Raw genomic sequence first — 16,942 nt, 5'->3', positions numbered from 1 at the left:
GTCACAAATTTTTTTTTGCAAGTTATGCAGTCCAGTGTTGATGACAGATGTAGAAATATCTCACTTTACTGGTTCATAATATGATGTTGTACATTATATGAATGAACAGCTGTAACCAATCTGCTTGATTTTATTTATTTTTGTAAATTTTTGCACAAATTAAGATTGCAGACATCTTTGTAATTGGTTTATATAATTGCGTTGCTGTAAAATCCCACAAACAAAAGGGGTTTATTGTCCTATATGTACTGTATGGGGATGATGGCAACATAAAATGTAAGCATACTCTCTGATTTATTATTGTCTAGTCTTTGGCAACAATTGGCTCATGTATGGGCTCCAAGGGCTTGTTGAGGCAACATGGGAGCTGAAGTAGCTAACTGCTTTACTGCTTTGCTTTCTCCTTATGAATGACAGGCTTATTTATCTTGATGGATAAATGGAGCTGGCATTCAGTCACTGCTTGCCTGTGAACAGAATCAAATATCAGTGTACATAGAGATACATTTCCTGACCAATAATGCCCACCCTACAATTAGCCCTGCAAGTGAGTTGCTGTATATCCAATTTTCTGTTGGTGAAGGACTGTGGGATGCTGATCAACTGACATACCAATTGATTAGTAAAACTTCAGAGGGGTGAATCAAGGCTTTGTTTTGGTTATGTAATATAAAATCTACCTCTACATAATCATGTTGTCAGTTGCCGCTGGTGCTTGAAAATACTACATAAATAAATGTCTAGTCAAATCACAGTATAGGAAAATAGTTGTATCTCTTGCATATGGCAGACAAAAGAAGGGACGCAACTTAACTGGATGTGCTCAGAGTAGATGAAAAAGCATATGTTCTGATCTTTGTGTATTAGGAGGAGGTGAAAGGTACCTGTGTATTTACAGAAGAGAGGTTTCCTGATATTTGTGCATTAGGAGGAGGATAGGGGTGGCCTGATAACGGTATCTGTGTATTAGGAGTCATGAAGAAGTATGTGCCCCTACATTTGTTTTTTAGGAGAAGGGGAGAGGTAAGTATTCTGACATCTGTGTGTAGGCAGGTACAGTCTGTATCTTCACTGAAAGTGGCACTCAACCGCAGTGACAATGCAGATGGGAGAGAACTTCCAGAAAAGCTGGGTTTCTCTATGACTTCCTTGGTCATCGGGTGCAGTGATCCGGTTGGATGGACATGCACTATCTGACCTTGGAGTCCATATTTGGGTCAAGCAGAGTCTATTTAAGACTCTCACCCCTGGGATTGGCACTTTTTATGTGAGTAGACATGGTGAGGACAGGTTCCCCATCTGGCAAGGAAGGTGCCAGTGATAGAGAGACGTTCCCGAGAAGAAGGGAGAGAGCAGGGACCATGTCTACCTTTATAGGAAGATAGTCCTCTGGGTCGGTCTGGCCAGGCCGCAATTCACTCCTCGTGACAGATGTGGTCGGCATCCCTTGTCTTCAGACTGCTGTCTACCTGCTGCATAGTTGAAAGTAGCACCTGACAAGTGTGCTTCCCCGTTGGACCTGTTTGTACTGTTAACCTTCTGTTTCAATACAACTTTCTTTGGAAATGGGGACTCTATGTGTTTACTGCCTACCACACCACACTGCACCCAACACATGTATTAGGAAAAGGGGAGAGGTAAGTGTCCTGACATTTGTGTATTAGGCAGAAGAGGTATATGTCTGGGTATCTCTATATTAGTATGAGAGGGAAGGTACTTGTCATGAAATCTGCATTAGGAGATAGGGAGAGATATGTGTCATGATATCAATATCTTAAGAGTGGAAAGGTATACATTCTTTAATCAATGCATTATGAAGAGTGGAGAGTTATATGTCCTGATATCCTTGCATTATAAGGGTGGAAGAAGTATGTGTCCTTATGTCAATGCATTAGGAAGAGTGGAGAGATATGTGTCCTGATACCAATGTATTAGAAGGATGGAAGAGGTATATGTCCTTATAACAGTGCATTAGGAAGAGTGGAGAGGCATATGTTCTGATATCAGTGCATTAGAAGAACGGGAGAGGTATGTGTCCTTATATCAGTGCATTAGGAAGAGTGACCAGGAATGTGTCCTGATATCAATGCATTAGGAAGAGTGGAGAGGTACATGTCCATATACCATTGCATTGAAAGGATGGAAGAAATATATGTCCTGATATCTTGTAACGTAATTTTGCCTGTGTAATATCATGCATGGTACTATACTTACTCTTTGGTTCCTTTGTTACAGGCATCATATGAACACCCAATAAGTCCAGAGCCTCATCTTTCCAACCACCTCTCTCTTGAGTATGCTGCTGGCCGGCCATGCCTTTCTTGGACTGGTACCTCCGGCGCTCATTAGCAACATGGCTATTGTTACACAGCTTGGTCCTTATGTCCCTCTGCTTCCAGTCAGCTACGACTTTCCCCAAGGGCTGTCATGCCTCCCAGGAGGATGGCTACAAGACTTTGCGTTGCAGCAATGCTCAGCTTACAGAAGTACCCAAAGACATTCCCAATGACACCAACAGACTGTACCTAGACTTCAATCAGATCACCTACCTCCCATCAGATTCTTTCCGCAATCTCCCTGTTCTTATGGAGCTAGACCTGTCCCACAATTTCTTGGGTCGTTTGGATGTTACAGCTTTCAGGAGCTTAAGTGACCATTTACACTCCTTAGACCTGTCTTCCAACAAACTAGTGTCTGTCAACAAGGAGGTCTTTGCTAACCTGAAAGCAAGAACAAATCTTTCTGGCAACCCTTGGATGTGTGACTGTGATCTTCAAGAACTCATAAGGATGGTAGAGTTGGACCCCAGTTCATCCAGTGGAATTGTTTGTGCTAGTTCTGTACTGGAGGAACATGCTGGCAAGCCCTTCCTTCAAGTGGTCAAAGATATTGACCTGTGCAATGCTTATAAGAAAACCACGGACGTGGCCATGCTTGTCACGATGTTTGGTTGGTTTGCCATGGTCATTTCCTACTTGGTGTATTATGTACGTCAAAACCAGGAGGATGCTCGGCGTCATCTGGAGTACCTTAAATCCCTGCCCAGCAAGCAGAGGAACACAGAGGAGCCCTCAACACTTAGCACTGTGGTTTGACCTGTGGACAGAGCATAGGACTTTATATTTATGGACAGGTCACTCAGATAAAGTATAAACTTATTTATCTTTTGCTATTTACAACTTTAATACTTTTTGGCTTAAATAGCCTTCTATTGAAACATCCAGGTGGGAAAAACGAATAGCGATTGATGAATTGGTTTGTACAGTCCATATCATTTTTTTTATTAAGGATGATCCTTGACCCTGGTTAAATATTTTAAAGAACACCTAGATCGTGTAAATTGAATATGGTATAATCTAGACATGGAATAAATTAAATGTCAGGCCGCGTACACACGGGCGGACTGTTCGCCCAACCTTGTCCGCTGAACAGTGTTTGGGCGGACAGTCCGCTCGTGTGTGGGCTTTCAGCGGACAGTTTCAGCGGACAGTTGGACGGACAAAGTCTTTCGGAAATTCCGAAAAACTGTCCGCTGAAACTGTGTTTGAGCGAACAGTCCGCCCGTGTGTGGGCTTGTCCGCTGTACTTTCGAAATGAGCGGACTGTTCCCGCTCGGAAAGTCCGCCCATTTCGAGCGCGTGTACAGGTAGGCGGGGCCCGCGAGGGAGACGTCGCGGGCTCCGCCGCCTGGAATGGGCTTAAAGGGGAACCCCAACGCCGAAAAAAAACGGCGTGGGGGTTCCCCCAAAGTCCACACCAGACCCTTGTCCGAGCACGCTACCCGGCCGGCCAGGAAAGGGGGGCGAGCGAGCGCGCCCCCCCTCCTGAGCCGTACCAGGCCGCGTGCCCTCAACATGGGGGGTGCCTTGGGGAAGGGGGGGGCCGCGCGGCCCCCCCACCCCAAAGCACCTTGTCCCCATGTTGATGAGGACAAGGGCCTCTTCCCGACAACCCTGGCCGTTGGTTGTCGGGGTCTGCGGGCGGGGGGCTTATCGGAATCCGGGAGCCCCCTTTAAGAAGGGGGCCCCCGGATACCGGCCCCCCACCCTATGTGAATGAGTATGGGGTACAATGTACCCCTACCCATTCACCTGTGAAATAAAGTACAAATAAAAACACAACACAGGGGGAAAAAATATTTTATTGCACAGCCGGGGGTCTTCCGTCTTCGGGGGTCTTCTCGCCGGACTCCTCCGCTATGTGTGTGTAGCTCTTTTGCCAGCGGAGGAGTCCGGCTTTCTTCCTCCCCGCCGCCGGCCTCTTCTCCCGACTTCGGGGGTCTTGTCCCCCTCTTCGGTTCTTCTGCCGGGCCACCGCGCCTGGTCCGGTGGCCCGGTCTTCTGTCGCCGTCTTCCGTTCTTCTGTCGCCGCCTTCGGTTCTTCTGCCGGGCCACCGCGCCTTCTTGTAGCTCTTTTACAGGCGGTGGCCCGGTCTTCTGTCGCCGTCGCCGCCTTCCGTTCTTGTTCTTCTTCTTGTTCTTCTTGTTCTTCTCCAGGCGATGTTGACTCGACGAGCTCTCCGGCCGGAATGCCGGGGACGCGCTGTGCGGTCACTTATATAGTGACAATGGGGCGGTGTCACATGGTATATGTCACATGGGTTGGTCACATGGGTTGATGTCACATGGGGACTATGACATCGTAAGGGGGCGGGGTCACCATGTGACATCAACCCATGTGACATATACCATGTGACCCCGCCCCATTGTCACTATATAAGTCACAGCGCAGGGCGGCTCTGGCATTCCGGCCGGAGGGAGCGACGTGTCAACATCGCCTGGAGAAGAACAAGAAGAACAAGAAGAAGAACACGAACGGAAGGCGGCGACAGAAGACCGGGCCACCGCCTGTAAAAGAGCTACAAGAAGGCGCGGTGGTCCGGCAGAAGAACCGAAGGCGGCGACAGAAGAACGGAAGACGGCGACAGAAGACCGGGCCACCGGACCAGGCGCGGTGGCCCGGCAGAAGAACCGAAGAGGGGGACAAGACCCCCGAAGTCGGGAGAAGAGGCCGGCGGCGGGGAGGAAGAAAGCCGGACTCCTCCGCTGGCAAAAGAGCTACACACACATAGCGGAGGAGTCCGGCGAGAAGACCCCCGAAGACGGAAGACCCCCGGCTGTGCAATAAAATATTTTTTCCCCCTGTGTTGTGTTTTTATTTGTACTTTATTTCACAGGTGAATGGGTAGGGGTACATTGTACCCCATACTCATTCACATAGGGTGGGGGGCCGGTATCCGGGGGCCCCCTTCTTAAAGGGGGCTCCCGGATTCCGATAAGCCCCCCGCCCGCAGACCCCGACAACCAACGGCCAGGGTTGTCGGGAAGAGGCCCTTGTCCTCATCAACATGGGGACAAGGTGCTTTGGGGTGGGGGGGCCGCGCGGCCCCCCCTTCCCCAAGGCACCCCCCATGTTGAGGGCACGCGGCCTGGTACGGCTCAGGAGGGGGGGCGCGCTCGCTCGCCCCCCTTTCCTGGCCGGCCGGGTAGCGTGCTCGGACAAGGGTCTGGTGTGGACTTGGGGGGAACCCCCACGCCGATTTTTTTCGGCGTTGGGGTTCCCCTTTAAGCCCATTCCAGGCGGCGGAGCCCGCGACGTCTCCTTCGCGGGCCCCGCCTACCTGTACACGCGCTCGAAATGGGCGGATTTGCCTCCTCCTTACGTGGGCGAGTCCGTTCATTTCAAAAGTTGAGCGAACTGTTTGCCCAACCTTGTTCGTCAAACAGTCCGCTCGTGTGTGGGCAAGTCCGCTCATGCAAATTTTGAGCGGACTGTTTGACAAACTGTTTGCCGAACAAGGTTGGGCGAACAGTCCGCGCGTGTGTACGCGGCCTCAGAGTGAGCAGAAAGAAAATGAAAAAAAAAAAAAACTTCTGGCCATAAATGTTCTGGTTTCTCTCTCATCAAGCTTCCCAATGTGACTCTTTGGCAAGTTAGGGCTGCTTAGGGGTACCTTAGAAAGTACTGTAGTAACATAAATTTCCATATGTTGTAATAAGCACCTGTTATCACACACAGACTTTCCAACTTGGCCTATCCTACTCAATGAGAAAGGAAGCTGTGGGCACTTTAATATGTTTGAAGTCCTATGTTCATCTGTGACCAACCCTATTTAAAGCAGTCTAAAGAGCAATGATGATCTGCAGCATGTAGTAAGCAAACGTTACCAATAAGATTCCACCACTGATTAGTTTAAACTTTCTAAACACAGGTCCAGTTTAGTGTCCTTCACACTTTAGGGAGCTGGACTGTGGCCATTGGGAGTTGAATTTGTCCTGGCGTCAGTGGGAGTAAACAATGCATCTTTGGTATCAGTGGGAGGAATAGTGCCCCATCATTGGTGTCAGTAAAAGGATTAGTGTCACATTGTTGGTGTCAGTGGGGGGAATAGTGCCCCATTGTTGGTATCAGTGGGAGGAATGATGCCCCATCGTTGATGTTAGTTTAAGAAATAGCACCCCATCGTTGGCATCAATGGGAGAAATATTGCCCCCGTGCCATTGTCAATAGCTGGAACTGTGCCCCATTGTTTGTTTCAGTCGGGGGAATAGTGTATTGTATCAGTGGGAAGAAAAGTAAAGGAAAGCAAAGACCTGAATATGGCCCCTGGGTCCATGTTTGGAGACCACTGGTTGAAAGCATTCAAAACTAGAAAAGCAGGTTCGTTTCTCTGGGTTACTGCAACATACTGTACAGGATGCTTTTTGCCTTACTAAAGAAGCCTCTTCTGCACTATTTCCTTCATAAACAATAAAACTGTAATCATATAAATACCATGAGAGTTAATACAGATGCATACTACAGGTACATTAAACAGGTTACCCCACAGCAAAGCACTGAAATCATAAATTAATACTAATTATAGGCATTTCTTTAAGCCAAAGTGCAATACATATATAACAGCCAATCATCTTTCACTGACCTGATTACATTAAAGCTAAACTCTGGGATAAGCAAATTTTGCCTAAATACAAGAGACGTGTATTCTTACTTGAATCTTGGTGGCTTTGTGCACTTTTTTCTTATCTGAGCAATTACCCAGCTTTAAACTGCCTCTGTGCAAGAGCTTCCTGTAGCAAAGACCAGTCACTGCTGATCTCTTTCTTTGTGCAAGATGATTGGTCTTGTCTTTGCCTTCCTTTTGTATTTTTCTGCATTCTGCCTGTAGTGGATGGACCTGCCAGTCCCTCTTACAGCTGTGCTGTCAGCACAAGCTATGTGCAGTACGTTGATGATGGCACTGTTACTTTTGGTTCATTTCTTTTGGCGATATATGGGTTGGGAAAGGTAGTTGGTGCACACAAAGTGGATTTATATCCTTTGTGGTTATTGAGGAATATACTTACATGCGAAGTTCAGCTTTAACCAACAGAAAATAAAATAGAATTGCCAGTTAGCCAACTGCACACAGTGCGAAATAAACAGAGCCCATAGCTTGTCTTTATTTCCTTCCTTTAGCTTGATACATGTGTTCTTAAAGCATAACTAAAGCCATCGATTTAAAGCAGTTACATTCAAGGCATGCCGTAATTGATAACTGTCACAGTTGCTTGTGCTCTCAACCAAGTTGTCAAGATATCATATGGCTGCTGTCATAACTGGTCACATGTGCAACTGCAGATCAAAGGGAGGTTAATATAGCGGCTTCCTTGGCTGTAAAGGACAGGAGGGTTTAGTTCTGCTTTAAAGCGGAGTTCCACCCAAATAAAAGTCAGTAGCTACAAAAAGTGTAGCTGCTGACTTTTAATAATCGGACACTCACCTGTCCCACGGTCCAGCAATGGGGGCGAACAAAGCCTCGCTTCTCTCCCCCTCCTCTCCGCGGCACCGGCATTCTGACTGTAGGCGCCCGGCTGTGAAGCCACAGCCAGGCATGCACTGCGCATGTGTGAGCCACGCTGCACGCTGTGAATGATCGGGCAATCTTCTGGGTCCTGTGACGTTTCCCTGAAGATTGCATGGAGGGAGGGGGATAGGTGAACTTCCTTCTGGTGCCGTGGAGGAAGTGGGAGCTGGGTGCCTGTAAAAAGAAGGTAACCACTCCCCCTCCCAAAAAATGACATGCCAAATGTGTGATGTCAGGGGTCACCTTCACCTAAAGCAGATGTTCCTTTTTTGGGTGGAACTCTGCTTTAAATCTCTTCTGTTTATCAGTTAACTGAAAACAGTCTTGCCTCTATTGTAGGTTACTTACATGACACACAGTAACTGATAACTGGGATAGAAGCCAGGGTTACATGAAAAACTGATATTTATATTTACTACAACAGTTTTCATTTGGGGATCCTTTCTTTGGCATTAACGATGTGTACAAAAAAACAACTTTAAAGCCTTTACAAATAAGCTTGATGCTGCCATCGTCCCCCTAACTAGGGTCGGACTTTTTTTCTCAGTGGATCTGGCCACAGAGCCATTCAGTGGGCCATTTCGATCCTTGTGCCTGCCATTGTATACTCAAGAGATAGGACCTACGTCTTCAGCATGATATCATTCTGTTTTGTATTTGTGAAGCAACCCAACCAAGCTCCTCCAAAATTGAGATTAGTTGGTTTAAAACATTGTATTTGTATAAGTGAAATTACGTTGTGTGTGGTTACTTCTGGCCATGTGCCATGTACACAGTTGGATTGACTCTAGTGGTACTAACACTGCACATAGAATAGTGGATCTACATGGAGCCACCATGACTATTTTCCTATATGGCATCTTGTTTTCACACCAAGCCAAACAGCTAAGAATTGATTTGGTATGCGTGTGGGGCTTTAAAGCTGTAATAAGCCCCAAACCAAAAAGTAATATACTGCATCTTACCAATTTTCTAGGCTTTTTTCCCTTTGTTTTCACCTGGTGATCCAACCAGTAAATCTGTTATTTTACAACTTCCTATACCAGACCAAGCTGTCTGCTAAAGCAGATGCAAGTGGGGGTGAGATAAACCAAAGCTAGGCAACCTGGGCCCTCCAGCTGTTGTAGAACTACAAGTCCCATCATGCCTCTGGGAGTAATTGTAACTGCCAGCCAATGCCTCATGGGAAATGTAGTTCCACAACAGCTGGAGGGCCCCAGGTTTCCCACCCCTGAGATAAACCATTTACCACTGACAGGAGTGCTTACAATGATTTATGTAAAACATTTATTCCAAAAGGAAAAGTTTGGCTTTGATTTTTTTAGTCCATATAAACCTGTCAGTGCATCCAAAGCCTGGTACACACACAGCAGGCTGTCAGCTCTGTTTGGAGCCGCTGTACTAATGATCCAGTGATCTCTCCCACTGAGCTGTTGTGTTCTGACAAAAAGGTGCCCCCCCCCCCCCCCCGGCAGAACATTCTAGTCACTGGCTGAGAGAACTGATCAGGAGCTAGTCAGCTGCTGGCTTTCCAGTATGCTCGTCTGACAAAAGCTGACCAAATGGCCAGCGTCTGTCGGACTGGCTGCCATACACACACACAGGCTGAATGTTGGTCGGTTTTAATTGAACTTGCCGATGCCATCCGGCATTTGGCCAATGTGTACCAGGCTTAACACTGCCCTCTCCATAGACTCACAATGCTGCTGTCCAACGGTGTATCTGTTGCTTCTCCATGCAGCGTGGAGACACCCTAAGCTCTTGTACACACAGTCAGACATTCCAACAACCAAATCCGTCGGATTTTGTCTGACGGATTTTGTCCGAAACTGTTGCATACACACAGTCAGACAAAGTTGTCAGAAAATCCGATCGTACTTAACCTGATGACGTTATTTCGTTAGGACGGGACTACATTCAGGCTAGTAGCCAATAGCTTTGGTCTAGGAATTTGATCTGAGCATGCATGGCACTTTGTCCGATCGGAATTCTCTACACATGATCGGACAAAGTCCGATCGGATCATGTTGTCGGAAAATTTTATAGCCCAGCTGGAAAACTTGGTCCGTCGGATACTCCGACGGAAACAGTCCGATGAAGCCCACACATTATCCGACAACACGGTCCGATCGGACATTGTCCATCGGAATGTCCGACCGTGTGTACAAGGGCTAAGACAGGAAGTGTGTTACTAGGTGGATCACCAGGTAAAAATAAAAGGAAAAAAAGCCTAAAAAAAGGAAACAAATGCTGCCACCATGTTTAAGGAATAGTAAGCTGCAATATCTTCAATGTATTTGGTTTTGGGTTTATTACTGCTTTAATTATCTAAGCCAGGGGTCTCAAACTGGTGGTCCTCCAGCTGTTGCAAAACTACAAGTCCCACGAGGCATTGCAAGGCTGACAGTTACAAGCATTACTCCAACAGGCAGAGGCATGATGGGACTTGTAATTTTACAACAGTTGGAGGGCCACCAGTTTGAGAACCCTGGTCTAAGCTATTATACATGGATTATTTGCTGTAACAATATTTTCAGCCATATGACTTTTTTTGCTCTCATTGCTGAAAATAACAGTCATTATAGCAAAAAAAATTATTTTAATAGCTTAGTTAATTAAGGTGTATGATTCACACCATTAATGAAAGTGTTATTTTTAAAAGGTGTGTTCACATGTGTGTGTCACTAATTCCTGTCCCCTTCACATCTGGAATTCCCTGTCTTTGAGCTATCATTGGGGACCCCAATGGGGGTCAAATCATCTAACAAGCTTTGCTTCTCTAAAACAGAACATACATATCCTTAGGGTGGTACACACAGATTTCCATTATTGTACTATTACACATGTCTACATCTTCTTGCCATTGCGGCATCTGTCTACTGTCCTTCATTTCCTAAAATTCACCACACACATTACATTCTGATTATACAATTTATCAACACCTATGTAATACAAGGGCCTGCCTAATTGGCTACAGATTGATTGGATAGTTTAGGAAGGTTCTTATATTACATAGTTTTGGTATATCTAAAGTTAAATGGACAAGGATTATATGGTTAGAATGTAACCTGTACTTCACTCCTTCCCCTGTCTTACCACTCATTGACTAGTCTACATTGGCCATCTGCTTACTGGCATCACTAGGGCCACCTTCTCTTTCCATGCAACCTGCTTTATGTTAGGCCACGTACACACGAGAGGATTGTCCGTCCAACTTAGTCCGCTGAAACGTGTTTCAGCGGACAGTCCGCTCGTGTGTGGGCTTCAGCGGACTTTTTCAGCGGACAGTCTGGCGGACTAAGTCTTTCGGAATTTCCGTAAAATTGTCCGTCCAACTTTGGTTTCAGCGGACAGTCCGCTCGTGAGTAGGCTAGTTGGACGGACTAAGTATGGCGCATGCTCAGAAAGGATTTACACGGCCGAAGGTTGCATTGCAGTGTATTGGACGTCGTATTTCTAGTCCCGTCGTACGTGCTGTACACGTCATCGCGCAAGCTTTCAGCGGACTGTCTGTTCATCGTGTGTGGTCAAGTCCGTTCATTCAAAAGTAGACGGACTGTCTGTCGGATTGTCTGACGGACTTAGTTGGACGGACAATCCTCTCGTGTGTACGCAGCCATAAGTTCCTGGTATCACTGGTTCCTGTGTGTCCCAAGCTCTCAGCACATAAACTTCAGCTGCCTATGGATACATATGTGTGGTGGGTGGGAATAAAAGCCCACGTTCTTTGCTGCCGCAAATACAGTATGCATTACGTGAAAGGGCAACAGGCTAAAGTGTACAGTATCTAAACCCATAACTTTTTTGTCTTATTTTGAATAGAGAAGTGAATGGACAAAACCCCTGCCATATTTTTTTACATCTGTCAACACCATTGGGGACCTTCCTTTTTGTCCACAAGACACAACAAGAAGTGAAAGGATATCCCTTCAAAATGAGAGAAACTCACTTATGAGATGAGTTGTCAGTAGAACAATTGTGACTGTTGGAAGATTTCCTCTCTATTCTTGTTCTAGTGATGACTCAAATTTTTGAGTGATCCTCACTCAAGAGAGAGTGAATCACCCCAATGGGGATGTAGATATTAAAAAAGTAAAACAGATAGGGGTTAAAAAAAAAGGTTTGGTTTTAGATACACATACAATTTTTTAAGAATTCTCCCTTGCTGTGGGGTTGCCCCTGTGCTACAAGGGTTACATGGTCGCTTATGTCTAGTAAACTGGGAAAACCATTTTTGCTTAGCTGATCCTCAGCGACCATGCTGCAAGACCGGCCCCCACCACCTCTTCTCCCTCTGCAGGGTTCTGGTGGCTAGATGGCCTGTATTGGACATGAGGACGCAGAGGGACAGTCCACTGTTGGAACATGGGGAAGTGGCATCTGCTAGGGAGGGGAGGATTGGCAATTAAAACGATTTTTTTAAAACGAAATTAAAACGAAAAAGATTTTTTCCTGTCCCCTAGATATTAAAGTGATACTAAACCTAAACTGTTTAATTTTACATTGTCCCTTCTATTTCTGTATATGGATGATGGCATTGTAATTGTTTTCATAAAAAAACATCTAAGCACCATTTTCCTAATTGAAATACAGCTGTCACATGACTCAGCTTTTTCATAGCCCGTCTGCAGGGAAACATAGTTCTCTGCTGCTGGTCCCAGGTAAAAAAAAAAAAAAAGTAAAAATAAATAATATCAATAAACTGTTTTAAATTGGTATACAAATATATATTTGAAACAAAATCTTTATTATTTTGTAGAAATAACATGGTGTGGGCAGATTTCTGCCAGTTACAGGCTGTGTTGACCCCCTTCCCCCCCAGCCTGTGTCTTAGAATAAGAGGGAGGTAAAGCCTCCATGAATCTACATGTAATATCCCGCCCTGATTGTGTTTACTTACTTAGTGAGCATGGAGGAGGAGGGGGGAGTGGGCTGACATTTACCACTGTGTATATGCCCACATGTGTGACTCTATAGTTACATGGGCTGCTCGGATGTGATAGGGAGTAAATGCTCAGCATACAAATTTAACCACTTGTCAACCCCTGACGGCATATGTACGTCGGCAGAAAGGCACGGCTGGGCAAAGTAAGGTACCCGTACGTTACTTTGAAATTCCCTGCCGCGAGCTCCGTGACTGTGCCTGCGGGACCCGCAGACCTATAATCGTGTCACGGAGCTCAAGAACGGGGAGATGCCGATGTAAACAGCATCTCCCCGTTCTGCCTAATGACAGGACACTGATCTTCTGCTCCCTGTCATTGGGAGCAGCAATCAGTGTCCACGTCACACAAGCCCACACCCCCGTCAGTTAGAAACACTCCCCTAGGACACACTTAACCCCTCTCCGCCCCCTAGTGGTTAACCCCTTCACTACCAGTGACATTTTTACAGTAACCAATGCAATTTTAAAGCATTGATTGCTGTATTAATGCCAATGGTCCCAAAAATGTGTCAAAATTGTCCGATGCATCCCCCATAATGTCGCAGGATATAAATCGCTGATCGCCGCCATTACTAGTAAAAAAAAAATATATTAATAAAAATGCCATAAAACTATCCCCTATTTTGTAGACACTATAACTTTTGCGCAAACCAATCAATAAACACTTTTTTTTTTTACTAAAAATATGTAAAAGAATATGTATCGGCCTAAACTGAGGGAAAAAAACGTTTTTTTATTTATTTTTGGGGGATATTTATTATAGCAAAAAGTAAAAAATAATGCGTTTTTTTTCAAAATTTTCGCAATTGTTTTGGTTATAGCGCAAAAAATAAAAACCACAGGGATGAGCAAATACAACCAAAAGAACGCTCTCTTTGTGGGAAAAAAAGGACGTCAATTTTGTTCGGGAGCCACGTCGCACGACCGCGCAAATGTCAGTTAAAGCAGCGCAGTGCCGAATTTCAAAAATTGCTCTGGTCGGGAAGGGGGTAAATCCTTCCGGGGCTAAAGTGGTTAATGAAAACTAAGCATGTGCAGAGTTGCCACCACAGCTGCAAAATCCCTAGCTGAATAGAGAACAAGAACAGAAGGGGGAGGTAGAGAGCAGCAAGATCAACCAAGTTTTTTGCCGAATACAGAAAACAAATGTCACAGTGACTGAGTATGAACAGCATGTAATACACCATTTATTGATTTTTTTTTTTTTGATGACGTGGGTTTAGTGACACTTTAATGAGCATATAACCCTTGAGTGCAGACACAGCCCTACTACAAGGCAGGAGTTTCACTAGTCCCAGAGTTGGGCTTTAAATATGTTTTGTACCTCACCATTACTATACAACAAATTTGTAAACTTGATTTAATCAATAGCGTTTATGTCAGGAGTAAGCAAATGGACAGGAGGGGGATCTACAAACCACAGCATAGCCTGCCAAAGGCTGGAGAGCAGGCTACATGACCTGTGGCTTAGCATGATCATTGTTAATATAATTATTCATGTCACAGTAGATGATTCACCTGAGTCTTCCCATGCCTAGCTTCTTTCATTATACACGGGACATCATAAATAAACATAAGTGCACTTTTCTCTGCAGTATTGACTTTTTACCATGCATAACCCCTAACTTCAGGCTAACATCATTATCCAGCTTTTTCATAATGCGCAATACAAACAGCAGGCACCAGAGGTCAGCACTGCGAGCAATTTTTTGTATTTAATAAGTAATTTCTATTTCTTTCCTAACAGATTTTATACCCTGAGTGTAACTAATAGATTTACATAAGATTTACATAATATTTACTTCCTGGTATACACACTGCTTATAATGGATGGTGACACAAACCCAAGCCTTTAAGCATGAATGGTAATGGACATCTTTGGGTAATGGGGGATTCAATCTTTGTACAACATTTACAGAATTTTGTAAGCAATTTATAATCAAATGAATGCCGATATTGACCAAAAACTGTGAAGCTGTATACTGCAAAGCACCCTTGGGTGTCATTAAGAATGCTTGATGACTCCTTTAAATAACTGGAAACAGACTCTCTATCTCAGAAAAATGATTATATCCATTGGTTATATAAGATGTTCTCTCAGCATTCCCCACTTTTTCAGCACAGTTCTGATCTCAGACTTCCATGGTGGCCTCTAAAAAATGGGTGTATTTTGATTATTCTCAATTGAAAATGTTTGAGTATTGTAGTGAGGCACCCTCTACTCATGGATAAATAGTACCCTCCTAATGGAGTGCCCTTACCCCAGTTCTAGCGCTGTTCTGTCCTTACCTACTGTTTGTTGGAAAGTTGAATTGGTTGTTGTCCTACCAGATGAAGATCTCAAAGACAGCTTGCTTCTGTCTGTGGTTACCGCTATTGTGTCAAGTAAACTGCCCATGTATCTACTGCGCAGTTGGGTTAGTCCCAAAAGTTGGCGGCCTCATAGCCTGGTAGGATTGGGTTCTTAACTAACTGATCTATGCAGCAAACATATTTTGAAACTTAAAGTAGAACTAAACACATCGATTTAACTTTTTCCCAAAACCGTTATATTCAAGGCTGAATGATAACAGTCATGGATGCTTTTGCTTTCAACCGAACCATCAAGCCATCAAACGGTTGGTGTCATGACTGATTACATGGCAGGTCAAACAGAAGCTAAGATGGCAGCTACCTTGGCTGTAAAGGATAGGAGGGTTTAGTTCCACTTTATTTAGGTTATGCGAGTGGCATGAGGCAGAAAGGCAAACTCTGAAGGTTGGTCATTAGTTACCAATGTTCCTGAAGACCAGTCAACTTTCCGCAGTAGGCAAGAATAAGCAGCCATCCACCACATTGGAGAATTATGCCCTTTATTGGAGGGGAGCAGCATATATTAACCTATAGAAATGGGTACTATATATCTTTACAATACACACAAAAACTTTCATTGGTAAACCTTTTGAAGTTCTTAAGTATTGGATGGATCTGGTCACAGTTTCAGCAGATTATGGGCTGAACTTAACCGTATCCTGGTAGGACTTATAGAATTGATAGGGACCTATTAATGTAACAAGATCACTGTACATTATATAGAAACCCAGCTCTGTTGGCATCTATTCTTAGGTATACATAACATTTTAGGTTCTGCTGAGGCCGTGTTCTATGTGTAGAAGAAAATGTTAAAAACCAGTTAATAATGAAAGATTCTTGCCTTAATTATTAGATATATGAATAAATAGATATTTTTTATTGAAATTAAAAACAGAATTGTGGTGTTTATATTTTTTATTGTGTTCTGAATATATTGTATTTTTGTGTGGCATCGTAATGGGTATGAAAGCATTTTCATTGTGTAGCCAGAAAATGAGTCTACATAACGGCAAGAAGATCTGTGGCAGAGAACAGTTTTATAAAGGGCATTCTGGATTATACCATGTGCTTCTCACACCAAGGCTACCAAAGCTACCATATTGTATGTTGTAATGGAAATCTGGTTGTAAATTAAAGTGGCTGTAAACCTCTGAAATGTAAAATGGACAGGGTATATCCCTCTGTAGTGTGTGTTTGCCTCAATCCAAGGCTCCAAGTGTGATTTCTGTTTCCCAACTCTCCCCTATCTGTACTAGTCCCTTCTTACGGGATATCCTGACATCACAGAATCTCAGGAGACAGCCCAGCTTCCCCTCCAGCACACCTCCACAGACGTTGATAGACCATCTTAGCTGTACTTGTTTCCCTATGAGATTGTGTAGCAGGGGTGTGTCCTTTGTCTACATTTAGTTCTCAAATTACACTAAGCTTATTTGTGAAGGCTGTACAGTGTGTGACATCAGATCTCTTCCCCCTGCCTCCTGGAGCTCAAAGAAAACCTTTGATTTGTGTGTTTTAGGAGGCTTTAGAGAAGGGAGGGCTGCAGATAAATAGATACAACATATGTGGGAGGATGTTTTCATCTCTGTTTATCACTTGAAGCCAGTCACTTCAATAGGTATACGCTCATGTAAAGGTTTACAACCACTTTAACCACACCACCCTTCAAATGATTTAGGATAATAACACACCAAGGATCTGTTTGCATTGTTCTCTGTTGCCTTGTAGCTTTCCCCAAATGCACAATTCACCTTTGTTTGATCATGAGATTTAATTAGTCCCCATTCACACTTGAGCAT

At 44.5% G+C, this 16,942-nt stretch overlaps 1 protein-coding gene across 2 annotated transcripts in view; it reads left to right on the top strand.

The window, feature by feature from the left end:
- Nucleotides 1–16,052, top strand: part of LRRC3C (leucine rich repeat containing 3C) — a 53,187-nt gene extending 37,135 nt beyond the window's left edge. For both annotated transcript variants that reach the window (XM_077459820.1, XM_077459819.1), the window contains exons 2-3: nucleotides 2,236–3,383; nucleotides 5,838–16,052. In XM_077459820.1, the coding sequence (XP_077315946.1) occupies nucleotides 2,313–3,095 (783 nt within the window). In that variant the 5' untranslated portion in view covers nucleotides 2,236–2,312 and the 3' untranslated portion in view covers nucleotides 3,096–3,383; nucleotides 5,838–16,052. The remainder of the gene's footprint in view (nucleotides 1–2,235; nucleotides 3,384–5,837) is intronic.
- Nucleotides 16,053–16,942: the final 890 nt, after the last annotated feature.

This window comes from Lithobates pipiens, unplaced genomic scaffold (genome assembly GCF_037356315.1).
Source record: "Lithobates pipiens isolate NorthernLeopardFrog02 unplaced genomic scaffold, aLitPip1_a1.2 Scaffold_28, whole genome shotgun sequence".
Lineage (NCBI taxonomy): Eukaryota > Metazoa > Chordata > Amphibia > Anura > Ranidae > Lithobates > Lithobates pipiens.
This window is presented reverse-complemented; position numbering and strand designations above follow the sequence as displayed.